General features: G+C 41.5%; 1 protein-coding gene across 1 annotated transcript in view; it reads right to left on the reverse strand.

The window, feature by feature from the left end:
* The window catches only part of rnf213a (ring finger protein 213a), a 218,203-nt gene extending 201,496 nt beyond the window's left edge, over positions 1-16,707 (reverse strand). The window contains exons 1-2 of the mRNA XM_059948403.1: positions 16,001-16,707; positions 13,939-14,147 (exon numbers count right to left, since the gene is read on the reverse strand). Coding sequence (XP_059804386.1) covers positions 13,939-14,145 — 207 coding nt within the window. The 5' untranslated portion in view covers positions 14,146-14,147; positions 16,001-16,707. The remainder of the gene's footprint in view (positions 1-13,938; positions 14,148-16,000) is intronic.
* Positions 16,708-18,866: the final 2,159 nt, after the last annotated feature.

Genomic DNA, 18,866 nt, shown 5'->3' on the forward strand with positions numbered 1-18,866 from the left:
GATCTTTTGGCCCTTGTTGGGTGAGTTTAGAAACTAAATCGGTATCAGCTTATGCTTTGGGTTCTATTTTAGGGACTTCTCTCCCTTTTGCTCTTTCTAAATTGCCGAAACGAATTGACAACCCGATAGTTAAACATACATTGCGTATATGGTTTCAATTTCGGAGATTTTTTGGGTTGACTCAATTCGTTTTAAATAGTCCTATTGTATCTAATTGTTTTTTTCACCCTTCCATTATAGATCAAGCTTATTCAGCTTGGAAAACTAAGGGATTACTAAGATTTTCTGATTTATTTTTAGATAATTGTTTCATGTCTTTTGAACAATTATCCAACAAATATAACTTGCCGAGATTTCATTTTTTTAGATATTTACAGATTAGACATTTTTTAAGTTCTGTACTCTCTACGTTTCCAAATTTTGTGCCTTCAGATACTTTGGAGAGTTTATTTGAATTAGACCCTTTTCAAAAAGGGCTTATTTCAAAACTTTATAATATAATTATGAAGATACGTTCAGAGCCTCTTTATAAGACTAAACAGGATTGGGAAAGAGAGCTTAGTTTTAGTATTTCTAGTGAGAATTGGGATAGAATTCTTCAATTAGTTAATACATCATCGTTATGTGCCAAACATTCACTAATACAATTTAAGGTCGTACATAGGGCCCATATGTCCAAGGATAAATTAGCTCATTTTTACTCTCATATAAGTCCTATTTGTGATAGATGTCATTCTGAAATTGCGTCTTTAACTCACATGTTTTGGTCGTGTTCATTTTTGGAGAAATATTGGAAAGATATTTTTGATATTATTTCCGCGGTTTTGAATATTGATTTACAACCTTATCCTATTACCGCAATTTTTGGTTTACCAATGTTAGATTCACTGCATTTATCTTCTTCAGCCCGTCGAATGATTGCATTTCTAACTCTGATGGCTAGAAGATCTATATTGTTGAATTGGAAAGAAATTGATCCTCCCACTGTATTTAATTGGTTCTCTCAAACTATGTTATGTTTAAATTTAGAAAAAATTAGAAGTGGTACTTTTGAGACTTCTATTAAATTTGAAAAGTTATGGAGACCATTTATTCAACATTTTCATATGATGTAATATGACCCTGTGCCAAGTTCATTTGATTTCCCAGTTTTCAGCTTATGTATTTTGAGAGGACCGGAAGTGAAGGCATTGATGAATACTTATTTTTGTGAGATATTATAAACAGCCCGTTTTTTTTTCCTTCTTTTTTCTTTTATATTACTTATTAGTTATAGTTATTAGATTAGATTAGCTAGTTCTGCATTATATAAATTTTTTTTTGTTTTTTTTTCCTTTCTTTTTTCTGTTTTTTTTTATATTATACATTATGAAATATTTAGATTTACTATGTCCATACATATATCTTATGGCTTATGTCTTGGTAAACTCATTTATATTGTAACTATTATGTATGTTTTTTTTTCATATGTAATGGAATGTGTATGTTGGTAATTTCTTTATCAATATATCATCTGTATTCTGTCCATATTACTAATATTAATAAAAAGATTTAGAAAGAAAAAAAAAGATCTTTCACCTATTTCATAATATCTCTGTTTAGTTCTCATAATTGCTTTTTCTGTTCGATATGTCTGGAGCATATCATATTGTAGCTTCTTATTGACAAGTTGTCTTCGATTTTCTTCTGTCATATATCTTTGATATTCTGTTTCTAATTTTGTAATCTCTTTTTCCAGTTGATCTATTTCTACCTTATATTCCTTCTTAATTTTAGAGATATAACTTATTATCTTACCCCTCAAATATGCTTTCATCGCTTCCCGTAATACAAATTTATCATCAACTGAATACGAGTTTGTATCCAAAAAAAACTGAATCTGTTTTTCCATAAAATCACAAAAATCTTAACGTTTTAATAATATTGAATTAAATCTCCATCTGTAAATCGGTTCCTCCTTATTCATCATTATCAAAGGGGAATGATCTGACAAAATTCTTGCTTTATATTCCATACTTTTCACTCTAGCCTGAATATTAATTGATTATAAAAAAAAACGATCCTTGAATAAGTTTTATGTCTAATTGAATAAAATGAATAATCTCTTTCTCTTGGGTTAATTCTTCTTCGTATATCAATCAAATTTAAATCTTTCATCAATGATAAAGTTAATTTTACTACTTTCGATTTTATAACAGCCTTAGTTATCTATCTCAAACTGGGTCCAGACAAAAGTTAAAGTCTCCACCAATTAATATTTTATCATGTGCGTCGGCCAAATTCAAAAAGGCTTCTTGTATAAATTTTGCATCATTTTCATTTAGTGCATAAATATTCATAAGAGTCCATAATTCTGAAAAGACTTGACAATGTATAATCACATATCTCCCTGCAGAATCAATTAATACATTTTGTATTTTAATTGGTAAGGTTTTATTAACCAAAATTGCAACTCCCCTCGCCTTTGAATTAAATGAAGCTGCAATAACATTTCGACCCAATCTCTCTTTAATTTCTGATGTTCTATCTCTGTTAAATGTATTTCCTGCAAAAAGGCTATATCTACTTTCATTTTCTTAATGTATGTTAAAATTCCTTTTCTTTTCACCGGTCCATTAAGCCCATTTACATTAAAACTTTAAAAATTCAGTAAATTAGTCATTATTTTAACAAGGTTACTCCAATCTATAAAAAGTACATAATATCTCAGCTCTCATAGTACCTTGGGGAATCTCCTTAAAATTCTCCATGTTGCTATGTGTCTCCCCCCAATCATCCAGGCAAAGAAAAAAAGATAGAAGAAAGATAGATTGTAAAGAAAAAGATAACAAAATACCCCCCTACTAATGTTGTGAATGAAAAAAGCCACAACATTACTCCCCTCTGTTTTACGGGTCATGGTGATCGCTATGATTACACACGTGAATCCTGTAGCAATCGATCAGAAGCTCCCCCGTTACAAGAAAAAAGATATATGTAAGAGAAGAAAAAAATTAATATCACTACTCCCGATTAGTATTCTTCAAATTTTTACCTTTCTCCCCCTCTATGATATAATTAAGAATATATTTGCATATTCTTCTACCCTTAAATGTCCATCAAATCCATTCCCAATCCCAGTCTTCATTTTTAATCCATCTCGCTTTCATAAATTCTTTGCTGCGTCTAGCAAATATTCAAGAGTTTTTGTGCAAACTCCTCCGCTTTCCGATAATCAATAAAAAAAATCTTTTCTCGTCATCCAAAAAAATTATCAGCGTTGCCGGATAGCACAGTATAAACTTATAACCCTTTTCCCATAAGACTTTCTTCACTGGGTTAAATTTCTTCCTCCTCTTCAAAAGATCATAAGTTATGTCAGGATAGAAAAGAACTCTTTTCCCTTCTATCGTTCCTCTTTTTGGCACCGTGGGCAGCCGCCTTCAGGATCCTTTCTTTATCTTGATATCTTAAGCATTTTATGAAGATTGATCGCGGATTTTGATCGTGTTGTGATTTTGGTCTTGAAGCTCTCTGAGCCCTTTCAATTTCAATTAACTGATTTTCCTCTTCCATTTCCAAAATGAAAAAAATCCATTTTTCCCTCTCTACCCCTCTCCGTTTTCCGTAAGGATCGTTCCCTCCGCGACTCCCTAGTCCACACGTCCCTCCCCATGGATCTCCCACCTGACACTAATCCCTGCAAGCATATGTGTTACACCTGCCCCTACACCTCCTCTCTTACCACCATTCAGGGCCCCAAACAGTCCTTCCAGGTGAGGCAACACTTCAGTTGTGAGTCTGTTGGGGTCATCTATTGCATCCGGTGCGGCCTCCTCTACATCAGTGAGACCTGACGCAGATTGGTGGACCACTTCATTGAGCACCTCCGCTCTGTCCGCCACAACAGACAGAATCTCCTGATTGCCACACACTTCAACTCTGCTTCACATCCCCATTCAGATATGTCCATACATGGCCTCCTCTACTACCATGATGAGGCCAAACTCAGGTTGGAGGAGTAACACCTCATACCATCTGGGTAGTCTCCAGCCCCTTGGCATGAACATTGAATTCTCAAACCAGTAATTCCCTCCCCCTCCTTTACCCCATCCCAGTTTGACTCTTCCTCCTCCTCCAGCTGCCTATCACCTCCATGGTTCTGCCTCCTTCTACTATCCATGGTGCTTATCCCTTATATTCCTTCTTCACCTTTCCTGCCTATCCCCTCCCTGCTTCCCCTCCACCACCCCTTGATCTTTCCTCTTAGTCGTTTTCCACCTGGCACCTACCAGCCTTCTCCTTCCCACCCTCCCCCAATCTTTTATAGGGTCCCTGCCCCCTCCCTCTTCAATCCTGACGAAGGGTCTCGGCCCGAAACATTGACTGTTCGTTTCAACGGATGCTGCCCGACCTGCTGAGTTCCTCCAGCATGTTGCTTCCCCAATTCTTGATCTTTACTACTGTTACGAATGTGGAGCAACTCTGAGGGGCCGAAGGGTGCAAAGTTGCCCCCTCCTTTTTGAGAATCGCAAGATCTCTATTATTCCGGGTCTGAGACCCAGGAAATGAGAGGGAGAGGGAGAGGGAGGAGAGGGAGAGGGAGGAGAGGGAGAGGGAGGAGAGGGAGAGGGAGGAGAGGGAGAGGGAGGAGAGGGAGAGGGAGGAGAGGGAGAGGGAGGAGAGGGAGAGGGAGGAGAGGGAGAGGGAGAGGGAGGAGAGGGAGAGGGAGGAGAGGGAGAGGGAGGAGAGGGAGAGGGAGGAGAGGGAGAGGGAGGAGAGGGAGAGGGAGGAGAGGGAGAGGGAGGAGAGGGAGAGGGAGGAGAGGGAGAGGGAGGAGAGGGAGAGGGAGGAGAGGGAGAGGGAGGAGAGGGAGAGGGAGGAGAGGGAGGAGAGGGAGAGGGAGGAGAGGGAGATGCAGAATACACAACCAGGTGGAATGTCTCCTGACATAAGCGGAACAGAACCACTGATTACTGCTATTGTCTCTTGGAGAAGGAATTGTGTATTGAGTACTGTACAATTCATTGAAACCCCTCAGGGGACAACCAGAGTGGTCTGGTTGAGGGATTGCATCATCCCAACCTGATTGACATCTGAGACCCCATGAGTGAGGGTAAAAGACGGGTCTGGGAAACACCCCTTAGACACATAGGGAGAAACGCTATGAAATCCCGTGACAGCGTTTTATAGCGAAAGCCGGTGGGAGCTCGTGTGTCCTCCCTTGCCTGGGAGGCGGGCTCATCACGGAAGAACAGTTTAGCTAAAGGAGAGGTCATACTTGAATGGCCACAGCAACGAGACACCGACGGATCGAAATCATAAAGGAAAGTCAGCAAGTTATTCTTCTATTTCTCTCTCTCTCTCTCCAACAATTGCAACACAGTGACAAACAAAAGACGGCAGCCTGTGTGAACTGAAACTAACTTTATATTTCCATTGGACAATTCATTATCCCCTAGACAACGATAGAGCTTATTTCTTATTGATTATTATTATACCTGCACTTTTAGGTTTAGTATTGACGATGTATATTATCTATATATTTGCATTGATATTATTTTTATGTATTTTTACCAATAAATACTGTTAAAAATAGTATCACCAGACTCCAACAGACGACTCTATCTTTGCTGGTAAGTAACCCAGTTACAGGGTTCGTAACACTACTAATTCAAACTTACAGTACAAAAGGGCAGTAAATCCCAGGACCTTTTGGTTTGCATCCTCATGTCTTTAAAATAGTGTCTGCATAATTTCTTCTTTTTCTAATGTCTCTATTTACCCTTTCAAGGTGGCTAGTGTCCTGTCAAGAGTCTGTGATCTACAGCTGCACTCAAACTGTGGTTCTGCACGGCAGCGTGTTCCCGTTCTGGGAGCTTGCCAATAGGCCTCATTTTTTGATATCTCCAGGAGCAGCCTGAAAACAAGTGCCTTCAGGGTGTGGCCAGTGCAGCCCCGTGGACCCAATTTCTCACTGGTGTTGCGAACTGAAACATCACGAGGAGCTGGAACGTGAAGACAGTGAGTGCAGCTGTCAGAGGCCTCTGCACTCAGGTGATCAGCACTCTCTCTCTCGATGGTGAGTGAGAGCTTACTGCCAATTCTCAAGTTGGGGGAACTCAAAATAAAAGTGGTGCTACATACAGACTGTAACATCAAAACAACAACTATTTGTCTCCCTTCTTTCTTTTTCAATCTTTTTATTATTGTTATTAATATCAACAAAATAAAATTGATACATAGATAATGGGATTACAAACATACACAATTCAACTGAACATGAAAGAATATAAGCAATGATTACAGTATAAATGGGTATTCCTAAATCATAAATGATACAATATACAAATAAACAAGGCAAATGTATATAGGTTCCCTTCTCTTGCAGAAGGAGGGATATCTCCCCTTCCCTTGTTAGTGAGGGAGAGAGCCTGAGGGATGAACAATAGTCTTTGCTGGACTGTAGACCTTGGTCTCTCATTAGGGCTTTGCTGTTGCTTGCATGGTGAGTAGTGGGAGAGCTGATACTTTCTGTTAGAATAAGAGGGGGGAGGGGAAGGGAGGATGTTTGAGGCTGCTTGAGCGTGGGTGGGCCAGGGGGCTTTGGGTTTCTTACATTTTTTTCCTGTCATTCATTCTTTGGGGTTTTTCTTCAATTTCAAGCAAGTCTGTGGAGAGTAAGAATTTCAGGTTGTATCTTGTATACATTCTCTGATATTAAATGGGACCATTGAAATTTCACAGAGCTGGATACCTGCCAATATAACACAATACTCAACAAATTTCCTTGAGCTCTGAGCGGAAAGGGTGGAAAAAGAGAACTAGTTTATGTAGTGTTGTGTTTCCAGATGTCACAAGGTGCCACATAAAAGGCACAGGTACCACCACAAAGGGTTAGAACTGATATGTTGACGTAAGGCAGGATTGGCAGGATAAACTTGGTAATTTGTAACTAATTTGAGGCTGCTAAGCATTGGGATCAGAGTTAGGGGCTCAGCTACTTACAATTGACTTGGATGAATGGACCCAAGTGTCTGCCTGCCAAAGTTGCCATTGATTATAAAAAGAGGTGAGTGTGCAAGCTATGAGTAAAACATGAAAAGACCATGAGACATAGGAGCAGAATTAGGCCACCTGGCCCATGAAGTCTGCTCTGCCATTCAAATCATGGATGAATCTTTTCTCTATCTCCTCCTTAACCCCAGTTCCCGGCCTTCTCCCCGTAACATTTGATGCCATGTCCAATCAAGAACCTGTCAATCTCTACCTTAAATACACCCAACAACCTGGCCTCCACAGCTGCATGTGGCAAAAAATTCCACAAATTCACTACCCTTTGGCTAAAGGAATTTCTCCGCATCTCTGTTTTGAAAGGGCACCCCTCTATCCTGAGGCTGTGCCCGCTTGTCCTAGACTCTCCCACCATGGGAAATAACCTTACCTCATCTACTCTGTCTAGGCCTTTCCAACATTCTAAAGATTTCAATGAGATCCCCCTTCATCCTTCTAAATTCTAGTGAGTACAGGCCCAGAGCCATCAAAAGTTCCTTGTATGATAACCCTCTCATTCCTGGAATCATCCTTGTGAACCTCCTACGGACCCTCTCCAATGCCAGCAAATCTTTTCCAAGATGAAGGTCCCAAAACTGTTCACAATACTCAAGGTGAGGCCTCACTAGTGCCTTATAAAGCTTCAGCATCACATCCCTGCTCTTGTATTCTAGACCTCTTGAAATTAATGCTAACATGGCATTTTCCTTCCTAAACACCAAGTTAATCTTCAGGCTGTTCTGCACAAGGACTCCCAAGTCCCTCTCTATCTCAGATTCTTGAATTTTCTCCCTGTTTAGAAAATAGTCCATATGTTTATTTCTAGTAAAAATGTGCACGACCATGCATTTTCCAACATTGTATTTCATTTGCCAATTTCTTGCCTATTCTCCGAATCTGTCTATGTCCTTCTGCATCCTACCCATTTCCTCAACACTACCTGCCCCTCCACCAACCTTTGTATCATCTGAAAACTTGGCAACAAAGCCATTTACTCCATCATTTAAATCATTGATATACAGCATAAAAAGAAGCGGTCCCAACATTGACCCTTGCAGAACCCCACTAGTCAATGGCAGCCATCCAGAAAAGGATCCTTTTATTCCCACTCACTGCATCCTACCAATCAGCCAATACTCTAAGCATATTAGTAACTTTCCCTGTAATGCCATGGGCTCTTAATTTGGTAAGCAGCTTCATGCGTGGCACCCTATCAAAGGCCTTCTTAAAGTCCAAATATACAACATCCACTATATCCCCTTTATCTATACTACTTGTAATCTCCTCAAAGAATTCCAGCAGGCTCGTCAGGCAGGATTTTCCCTGAAGGAAACCGTGCTGACTTTGTACCATCTTGTCCTTTGTCACCAAGTACTCCATCACCTCATCCTTAACAATTGACTCTAATACCTTCCCAACCACTGAGGTCAGGCTAACTGGCCTATAATTTCCTTTCTGCTGATTTCCTCCTTTCTTGAAGAGTGGAGTAACGTTTGCAATTTTCCAGTCCTCTGGCACCATGCCAGAGTCCAATGGTTTTTGAAAAATCATTTCTAATGGCACCATAATCTAATGCTACCTCTTTCAGAACTTTAGGGTGCAGTTCATCTAGTCTGGGTGACTTCTGTACCTTAGGTCTTTCAGCTTTTTGAGCACTTTCTCTCTTGTAACAGTAACTGACCCACTTCTCTTCCGTTACACACTAGATCAGGCATACTGCTAGTGTCTTCCACAGTGAAGACTGATGCAAAATACTCATTCAGTTCAGCAGCCATCTCCTTGTCCCCCGTTATTATTTCTCCTGTCTCATTTTCTAGCAGTCCTATATCCACTCCCATTTCTCTTTTATTTTTAACATACTTGAAAAAACTTACACTATCCACTTTGATATTATTTGTAGCTTGCTTTCATATTTCATCTTTTCCTTTCTAATACTTTTAGTTGTTCTCTGTAGGTTTTTTAAAACTTCCCAATCCTATCTTCCCACTAATTTTTGCTGTCATTTGCCCTTTCTTTTGCTTTGACTTCCCTTGACAGCCACAGTTGTACTATTTTACCATTTGAGTCTTCCTTTATTTTTGAAATACACTTGTCCTGCAACTTCCTCATTTTTCCCAGAAATGCACACCATTGCTGCTCTGCTGACATCCCTGCCAGCAGCTCCATCAGATTTATTTTGCCCAACTCCTCTCTCATACAACTGTAATTTCCTTTACTCCACTGCAAATCTGCTACATCAGACTTTACCTTTTCCCTATCAAATTTCAAGTTGAACATAATCATATTGTGATCACTGGTTCCCAAGGGTTCTTTTACCTTAAGCTCCCTAATCATCTCTGGCTCATTACATAACACCCAATCCAGTATAGCTGATCCCCTAGTAGGCACAATGACAAACTGCTCTAAAAAGCCATCTCTTAGGCATTCAAACTCATTCTCGACAATCATTACCAACTGATCTTCCCAATCAATCTACGTGTTAAAATCTCCCTTAACTACCATAACATTGCCCTTTTGACTCACCTTTTCTATTTCCTGTTGTAACCTGCGGTCCACCTCCCAGCCACTGTTGGAAGGTCTGTATATCACTGCCATCAATGTCCTCTTACCCTTGCAGTTTCTTAACTCAACCCACAAAGTTTCAACATCTTCCAATCCTACATCACATCTTTCTACTGATTTGATGCAATTCTTTACCAGTAGAGCCACACCACACCCTCTGCCTACCTTCCTATCCCTCCGATATAATGTGTAACCTTGGGACATCCAACTCCCCCATCCTACCATCCTTCAGACACGATTCACTGATGGCCACATCATACCTGGCAATATTGCAACAAGATCATCCACCTTATTTCTTGTACTACGTGCAATTAGATACAACATCTTGAGTACCATATTTGTTATCCTTTCTGACTCTGCATCCCTAATGATTTGATACTCAGCCTGTTGGCTACAACTAAGTCCCATCACCTGCATGCCCTTCCTGAGAATCTGATTTTACACTATCTTCCATCCGTCTATCCTGAGTCCCTTCACTCTGGTCCCCACCTCCCTGCCAAGTTAGTTTAAACCCTCCCCAACAGCTCTACAGACCTGCCCACAAAGATAGATATCGATGAATCACATAGCAGATAGAGTATAACGGGGAAGATGTGAAATTATCCATTTTTAAGAAAGACTCAGACTTTCTTAAAAGTCTTATTATTTCAACGACTATAAAATATTGTAGCACAAAGGAATCTAGGAATATGAATACATGGAATACTAAAGGTTGTTTGAAAAATTTAACTGCTGGAGGACCTCAACAAATCAAGCAGCATCAGTGGAGGGAAATCGATAGCCTTGATACTTCCAAATGCCTAAACTTTCTAGGTGACTGCAGAGTCAGCAATTAGTTGAAAAGCCCGTTTCTTAGCCACTTAGTCACAGATCTCCTGTAGAGGGCAGCAGATTGGAACAGACATCCTATGACAGAATTTACAATAAAACTGGTCAAATTTATTTTTAACAAGTCAAATGAAAGCACTGTTCCTTCACCGCTGGCACCAATACACAGACCAAATATTAAAGAAAGTTGAAAATGGAATTTAATACAGGACACTCACACTCTGTGGTTGTTCTTTCCTCATTACTAAGCCTTCTCAAGGTGATGATTCATCACAGGGCCCAACTACCTTTCCCAGGTGTTCGACATTGAGGCAAAAGCCTTGGCAGTAAATTTGCACTATTTAACATTGGGAGGAAATAGTGCCTTACCGAAGTTTGCAACGCCAATCATGAAACAAACTTATATACTTCATAAAATTCCACAGTCATTGCTTGTTAACAATCAGGAAACACAATCTTGATCAATTTCTCTTCTCTATTCTACAAATTCAAGAAAGTGCATGGCAATTATTGAAGTAATAGTGCAGCACAGACTGAGAGGACGGGGCTTCGGGGGGGGGGGGGGTCAGAACGCGAGGACAAATCCAGCCTCAGACATCAGGCAAGATAATTTGATTCCAAACAATTGGATAATTGATCATTACAGAATGTCTCTCTGATGCTTTCTGCTCCCTCCCCCTCCCTTCCCCTTTTCCCAACCATGATTTGCTTCTCCCTGCCCCCTACCCACTATCAGTCCACAATAGAGACCCATATGTATTGGTAAGTGTATGGATGAGATGTGTGGGTCTGAAAAATAGATACAGCAAGGAAACGTCGACAGTGTTTCTCCCTATAGATGCTGCCTGGCCTGCTGTGTTCCACCAGCATTTTGTGTGTGGTGTTGTTTGAATTTCCAGCATCTGCAGATTTCCTCGTATTTACAGCAAGGAAATAGTTAACAATTAGGAATTTGTGGGTCTGTCCTGTTTTGAAGGTCTTTCATGTTGGGCAAATTGACCCTTGATTCTAGGTCAGGGGAGAAACAATGTGACTCCTGGTCTATCTGATTAAAAGGCCTAAAAACAAACCAGAAGTGCTGATTTGTGTAAAAGTAATTAATCACCTTGCCTCTAAAGAATTTTTTTTACATTGTTTGGTAGTAAGATTAATAGAATGCATTGACCCTGAGGAGGCAGAGGCCAATTGCTGAAGTCACCCGACCAAGAGGTTAGGGTCGTGTAAACGTCGGACTGGATGCCTTGCCCCTACCAGCTGGGCTGGGAGGTGGCAATAGGGTGATAAAAGGTGGGCAAGTTCTTTCTTGGGCAGACCATTCGCCTGGGTCCCACCTTCAGGCCAAGCAGCTGAACCGACGCCAAGGACCTACACCCTAGCAAGTCCATGATTGATCACCTGCCTCAGGGACCATGCAGACGTTCCTAAGTATACTCGCCGGTGTAGATTACTAGGGGTTGCTTAAGTTAGCCCTACCTATTAGTGGTGTAGATAGTGTTTAATATAAAGCATTTCTCGCAACTCTCTATTTTTCCTCTCTGTATTAACAATAAAGTGAGTCTCTGAGGAACTACTGAGTCTGGGTTCATTTGTTTGAGCGAAACCAAATAGTTGCAGCATCCACTTGTTCCGGTTATACTTATTTGGGTATCAGATTTTGTGGAACACCATATCAAAATTGGTTTCATCATTACTCACAATTGTCATGAGTTTTTTTTGCGGCAGCAGTACAGTGCAATACATAAAATTACTACAAGTCTGTGCAAAAATCATAGGCACTCGAGCTTTATATAAGACTTCTGCACAATATTCTAAGTACCTGCAAAATGCTGCTAGAGGAAGTGGTAAAAGGAGATACAATAGCAACAGTTGAGGCATCTAGACAGGTCACTGACCGTGTGCAGACAGTTTAGTTCAGGTGTATAATATGATGAGGGGCATTGATTGTGTGGATAGTCAAGGCTTTTCCCAGGGCTGAAATGGTTGCCACAAGAGGACATAGGTCTAAGGTGCTTGGGAGTAGGTACAGAGGAGATGTCAGGGGTAAGTTAGTGTTTTTTTTTGTTTACGCAGAGAGTGGTGAGTGCATGGAATGGGCTGCCGGCAACAGTGGTGGAGGCAGATATGATAGGGTCTTTTAAGAAACTTTTGGATAGGTACATGAGGCTTAGAAAAATAGAGGGCTATGGGTAAGCCTAGTAATTTCTAAGGTAGGGACATGTTCGGCGCAACTTTGTGGGCTGAAGGGCCTGTTTTGTGCTGTAGGTTTTCTATATTTCTATGTTAGACTGACATCATGGTCAGTGCAGACATAGTAGCCAAAGGGACTGTTCTATGTAAAACTGACATTGACCATTGAACACGGGGTGAATGGAGAAAACTACCTGTCATAATACAGGTGATGAATTCAAACTTATGGAAGTAGAAGATACAAGTTTAGTTATCACTGGTCAAGTCACAAATAAAGTCAAAAATGCATTCTTCAGCAATGCACAACCTGAGTCAAGGTCCAGCAATGACTCAACTCGCCAAGAAAATTCTCATATTCCTTTAGTTCTTCTATCAATCATCTCAAATCGGCACCTTCCAATTACTGGTGATCTGCCAGTTTCTTACGACCCAATTTAACAAGAAACCAACATTATTTTAAATCTTCCCTTTGGTTTTTCCTGATCTATGAAGAATTATTTATTTTGTGTATACACATGTGGCATCATATAAATGGTCCAAGCATCTTCTAGAGTAGGGATTCGCAAATTGGGGTCCACAGACCCTTCAGTTAATGGTTGAGGTCCATGGCATAAAAAAAGTTGGGAACCGTTTTAGGAAAGTAAAAGCTATGTAATGAGCAAAAGTCAATAAAAAATAGAAAAACACCGCATGATGTGAAAAATGAGAATCTCGATCATGTATTAAAGGAGTGGATTCGTCAGTGGAGTGAACATATGCTGATCATGAAATAATCAATAACCCATAGTCAATAGTGAATATTTAGCAGGCTACAGAAATTTAAGAAAAGGCATGACATTAAATTCTTAAATATCTGTGGTGATAAAGTGTCTTCTGATCACAAGACAGCAAAGAAATTAACTGATGAGTTTGTCAAGATTGTTGCTGATGAAAATTTAACACCAGAACAAGTCTACAATGCTGATTATTTTTATACTTTACATAAAACCTATAAAAATGTACAATGTAAACACAGCGTCATAGGTGGAGACCGAAAGTCTGTTGCTGTTTGTTGTAGGTCAACAGCTGACTCAGGCATTCTCCCAAGGCTCCTTTTGCTATCCTGCACACGTTATATTTTCATTACATTAATGGTATGTAATAATTTTTACAGTTAAGTACATACAAGAGTAAGACAAAGACTTAATGACAATCCCAAGCTATTTCATTGTTTATTTCAAAACCTGAAGAAATCCGAAACACTTCCAGCCCCAAATATTTCAGATAAGTGGTACTCAACCTGTACTACTACCGAAATAGTGAATCTAATTATGTGTTTAGCTGCCTTACCTTCTGCACCACCGTAAAAGTTTCATTTTCATTTGCTCCACTGACTGGCAAAACTGGATTTTGGTCATACTGCATTTTACAAGCGGTCTCCTGTGAAGACTTTTCACTCTGACTGGCATCCGGCTGAATAGAGGACGATACCTCCAAATCAACATTCTCTGATGTTAACAAATTTGGTGCTTCCATCTTCCCACCTCTCTGAGCCATTCCTTTAATAAATAATTAAACAGTGTTAAGAAGATCCAAGCCAAAGTATATTTGAATTAAAACCTAGTGTGCTTAACCACACACACAAAATGCTGGTGGAACAATGACCATCACCCATAGTCACAGTGATAAAGTATCTTCAGAGGTTGGTGATGAAATATATCAACTTATGTATGAGAAATGGCTTAGAGTTCCTCTAATTTGCCTACCAGAGCTATAGGTCCACAACAAAGGCCATCTCATGGGCTCTTCACTTAACCCTGGAACATCTGGACAGCAAAGTTGCATACATCACGATGCTCTTTATCAACTGTAGACTTCGCATTCAATACCATCATCCACTCAAAACTCATTTTGGCCTCTAATGCCTCTTTGTGCAGTTGATTTCTTCAGTTGCAGACCCCAGTCAGTTTGGTTTGTCAACATCTTCTCCATAGTCTCCATCAGTAAAGGTGCACCACAAGGCTGTGGGCTTAGCCCCCTGTTGTACTCAGTTTACACTTATGATTGTATGGCTAAGCACAGCTCTAATGCCATATTGAAATTTGCTGATGATACCACCATTGTACCACCGTCAATCAAATGTGGTGATGAATCAGCATTTAGGAGGGAAACTGAAAATCTGGCTGGGTTGTGTCATAAGAACATTCAATGTCATTCAGTGTCAGCAAGACCAAGGAATTAATTAGACTTTAGGAGAAGGAAACCAGAGGTTCATGAGCCAGTCCTCATTGAAGGGTCAGAAGTGGACAGGGTCACAACTTTAAATTCCTAGGTGTTATTATTTCAGAGCACCTGTCCTGGGCCCAGCACTTAAGGGCAATTATGAAAAAAGCGCAGCAGCGCCTCTACTTCCTCAGGAGTTTGCGGAGATTCTGTGACAAACTTCTATAGATGTGTAGTGGAGAGTATATTGACTGGTTGCATCAGAGCCTGGTATGGAAATTCTAATGCCCTTAAACAGAAAATTCTACAAAAAGTGGATACAGCTCATCCTTCACCCGTAAAGCATCCCAGAGGAGCAGGTCCGTGGAGGTGGGGTGGGGGTAGGAGGAGCAGGTCTGTGGAGGTGGAGTGGGAAGTAGGAGGAGCAGATCTGTGGAGGTGGAGTGGGAAGTAGGAGGAGCAGGTCCGTGGAGGTGGGGTGGGGGGTAGGAGGAGCAGGTCCGTGGAGGTGGGGTGGGGGGTAGGAGGAGCAGGTCCGTGGAGGTGGGGTGGGGGGTAGGAGGAGCAGGTCTGTGGAGGTGGGGTGGGGGGTAGGAGGAGCAGGTCTGTGGAGGTGGGGGGGAGGTTGGGGATGAACTAGGAGAGGTCAATGGAGGGTGGGGATTTGTGGAAGGGGGCGGAGAGATTTGTAGCCGATGGGGGGGGGGGGAAGAGAGATTTGTAGAGAGGGGTAGGGGATCGGGGATCTGTGGAGGAAGGAAGGCTGTAGAGAGCGTCGTTGGGAGGGCGAGGAGAATGCGGGGCGGTTGAGGAGATTGTGGAGGTAGAGGAAGGTGCCAGATGGGGGGTATGTGGAGGCGAGGTGAGGAGAATGCGGAGATGGCGTGAGAGGGAGACAGTGTGCGAAATGGCGGAGGGAGAATAGCGATGAGAGAAGGGAGCACGCGGCGTCAGCGCGAGCGCGAGCCCGAGCCGGTACGGGTACCGCACGCGCGGTTTGCAAGGGCACGGCAGCGCTGCGGGAACGGGTGGCGGGGGCGCGCTTTGGCCCCTGCACCCTCAACCCGTTAATACAGGAGACGTTCACATCCCGTGGGGGGGGGGGATGCCTTCACTGAAGAGAACTGAACCTGTTGCAGTCTGATTCATGCCGAGGAGTAAGTTGGACGGAATAAAATTTGTGACTGACCTGTTCCGGAGAGCCTGCTGCGAGTTTATCATGTGTCCGGATCCACGCAGGGATGCTTCTCCCTCCGCCGTGTTCAGGACACTGACTTCTGCTGCTCGTTTTCCCGGTGACCAAACCTACTTTTAGTTTTCACTTTCGAAGTGTCATTTCCGCTAAATCACATGGTTTCGCGCCGGCTGAGAGAATATTTGTTGCAAACATAGTGAACGGAATTCCCGAAGCGTTTGTGGCGGCAGAGAAACAAACAACAAATTTAACGTTCAGAGCAGTAACCTTTTTTTCTATTTCCGGGCTTGCATCTTGCGCTACAAATTCCAACACGGGTGCGCTTGGGCTGCAACATGACTTTCTCACATTTGTTGTTGCAATTTCTACTGTTTAACATACCTCAATGGATTATAATCAAACTAACTCCTGAAGAACTAGAGAAGATCATAACTAAAACTTGGTAACACTGAGAATCCTTCCAGCTGGACAAGGGTGCCAAAGAACTGGACTCGTGATAAACTTGCAGCAGGAGGGAAGCTACAGGCCAGTACTTGTAGGGGAAATATTAAGTCAAAGTTCAAAGTAAATTTATTACCAGGGTACATTCAATGTTTCATGTACTACACTGACATTTACTTTCTTCCAGGCATTCACAGTAGAACAAAGAAACGCAACAGAATCAATGAAAAGCTGCATCAAAACAAAGCCAATGTTTTTTAAAAAATCTACGCAATTAGAAAAATACTAATAAATAATACTGAAAACATGTAGAGTCCTTGAAAGTGAGTCCATAGTCAGGGCACTGAAGTTGGGAAGTTATGTTGAAGTTACACCCTATTCTAGCAGATAAGTTATTAAGTGTGCTGAAAAGATTTACCAGTATGTTACAAACACAAGAAAATCTGCAGATGCTGGAAATCCAAAGCAACACTCACAAAATGCCGGAGGAACTCTGCAGGTTAGGCAGCATCTGTGAAAAAGCGTAAAACAATTAACATTTCTGTAAGATACTACCTGACCTGCTTTACCAGTATGTTGCCTGGACTTAGGGGAGTGAGTTACAAAGAGCGGTTGCATACATTGGGACTTTATTCCCCCTAATGTAGGGGATTGACGGGGATGACCAGACTGAGGGACATGGAGGGCTAGAGAGAGTAAGGGCACATAGTCTTTTTCCCAGGGAGGGAATGCTGAAAACAGCATGGCATAGGTTTAAGATCAGAGGTGAGAGATTTCAATGGGACGCCATGAGCATCTTCACACAAAGGGTGGTGTGTATTTGAAATGAACTGCCAGAGATAGTAGCAACATTTAAAACCCAACTAGATTAGTACCTGTATATGAGAGGGTTGAGGGGTGCTGGCAAATGGGACGAGCTCAGTGAGCAACACAATCGGTGCAGATGAGTGTAAAGAAAGAGTTAAAGTTGCCAGTGGTCATATTTGATTCCTCGCTCATATGTGTAAACGTGTGTCATTCAGAATGGTGGTTGTACGTCAGAATGGTGTCAGCTTGGAACGAGAGAATGTTCTGAGAAAGTAAATGAGAGTATCAGTCTGCAGCTTTGAGAGTAGATAATGATGAAAAAGGTGTTATTGTGCGAAAGGAGAGATGTGGAGAGGCAGGTATAGCCTAGTACCATGATTAAATGGAAAAGTAAAAGGGTAGGGGGTTCTTAAAGGTATAAAAAAATGGGCTGTGCAGGAAAAATCATGTCGGAGCTGCGACCAGATTGAGGGGCAGAATTAGAGGGAGAGGGAAGGGTAGAGGTGACTGTCATACTGGGGTTCCAACATTGTGTATTGTGTAGATCAGTTCACTAAGAAATTAATTAGTATTCCTTGTATTCTATCCTTCTGTAGCTTATTGAAGGGGCTAATAACTAGTTTTCATATCATTCTAAATTCTCCCCCTTTCCCTCTCTCCATTTCCATTCCCTATTCTGGCTCCCCTCTTACCACTTCGCTTCTCACCTGCCTATAGGGAGTGTCCCTCTTTCTACCCTTTCTCAAATGATCTACTCTCCTCTCTTTTCAGATTCCTCCTTCAACCTTTGCCTTTTCCACCCAGCTACTCATTTCAACCCACCTACCCTCCCCCCTCATGTCACCTGCCTTCCCTTCGCCTCTGACTTCTTGTTTTGACTTCTTTCCCCCATACTTTCCAGTCCTGATGAAGTGCCTTGGCTCAAAACATCAACTGTTTATTCCTTTCATAGATGCCGTCTGACCTGCTGAGTTCCTCCAGCATTTTGTGTATTACTCCAGTTTTAGAGCATCTGTAGAATCTCTTCTGTTTGTGTGTGTTATCCTAAACCAGTAGTGTCTTTATAAACTTTAACTCATGTGCAGAAATGCCTTTACAAATGCCTCTTGTTGCTGAATCAGAAAAGAGCAAAGAATGAAGTTTAAGTCAAGTCAAGTCACTTTTATTGTCATTTCGACCATAACTGCTGGTACAGTTCATAGTAAAAATGAGACAATGTTTTTTCAGGACCATAGTGTTACATGACACAGTACAAAAACTAGACTGAACTACGTAAAAAAACAACACAGAAAAAAAACTACATTAGACTGCAGACCTACCCAGGACTGCATAAAGTGCACAAAACAGTGCAGGCATTACAATAAATAATAAACAAGACAATAGGGCAGTAAGGTGTCAGTCCAGGCTCTGGGTATTGAGGAGTCTGATAGCTTGGGGGAAGAAACTGTTACATAGTTTGGTCATGAGAGCCCGAATGCTTTGGTGCCTTTTCCCAGACAACAGGAGGGAGAAGAGTTTGTGTGAGGGGTGCGTGGGGTCCTTCATAATGTTGTTTGCTTTGCGGATGCAGTGTGTAGTGTAAATGTCCATAATGGCGGGAAGAGAGACCCCG

The sequence above is a fragment of the Hypanus sabinus genome, chromosome 23, assembly GCF_030144855.1.
Source record: "Hypanus sabinus isolate sHypSab1 chromosome 23, sHypSab1.hap1, whole genome shotgun sequence".
Taxonomy (NCBI): Eukaryota; Metazoa; Chordata; class Chondrichthyes; order Myliobatiformes; family Dasyatidae; genus Hypanus; species Hypanus sabinus.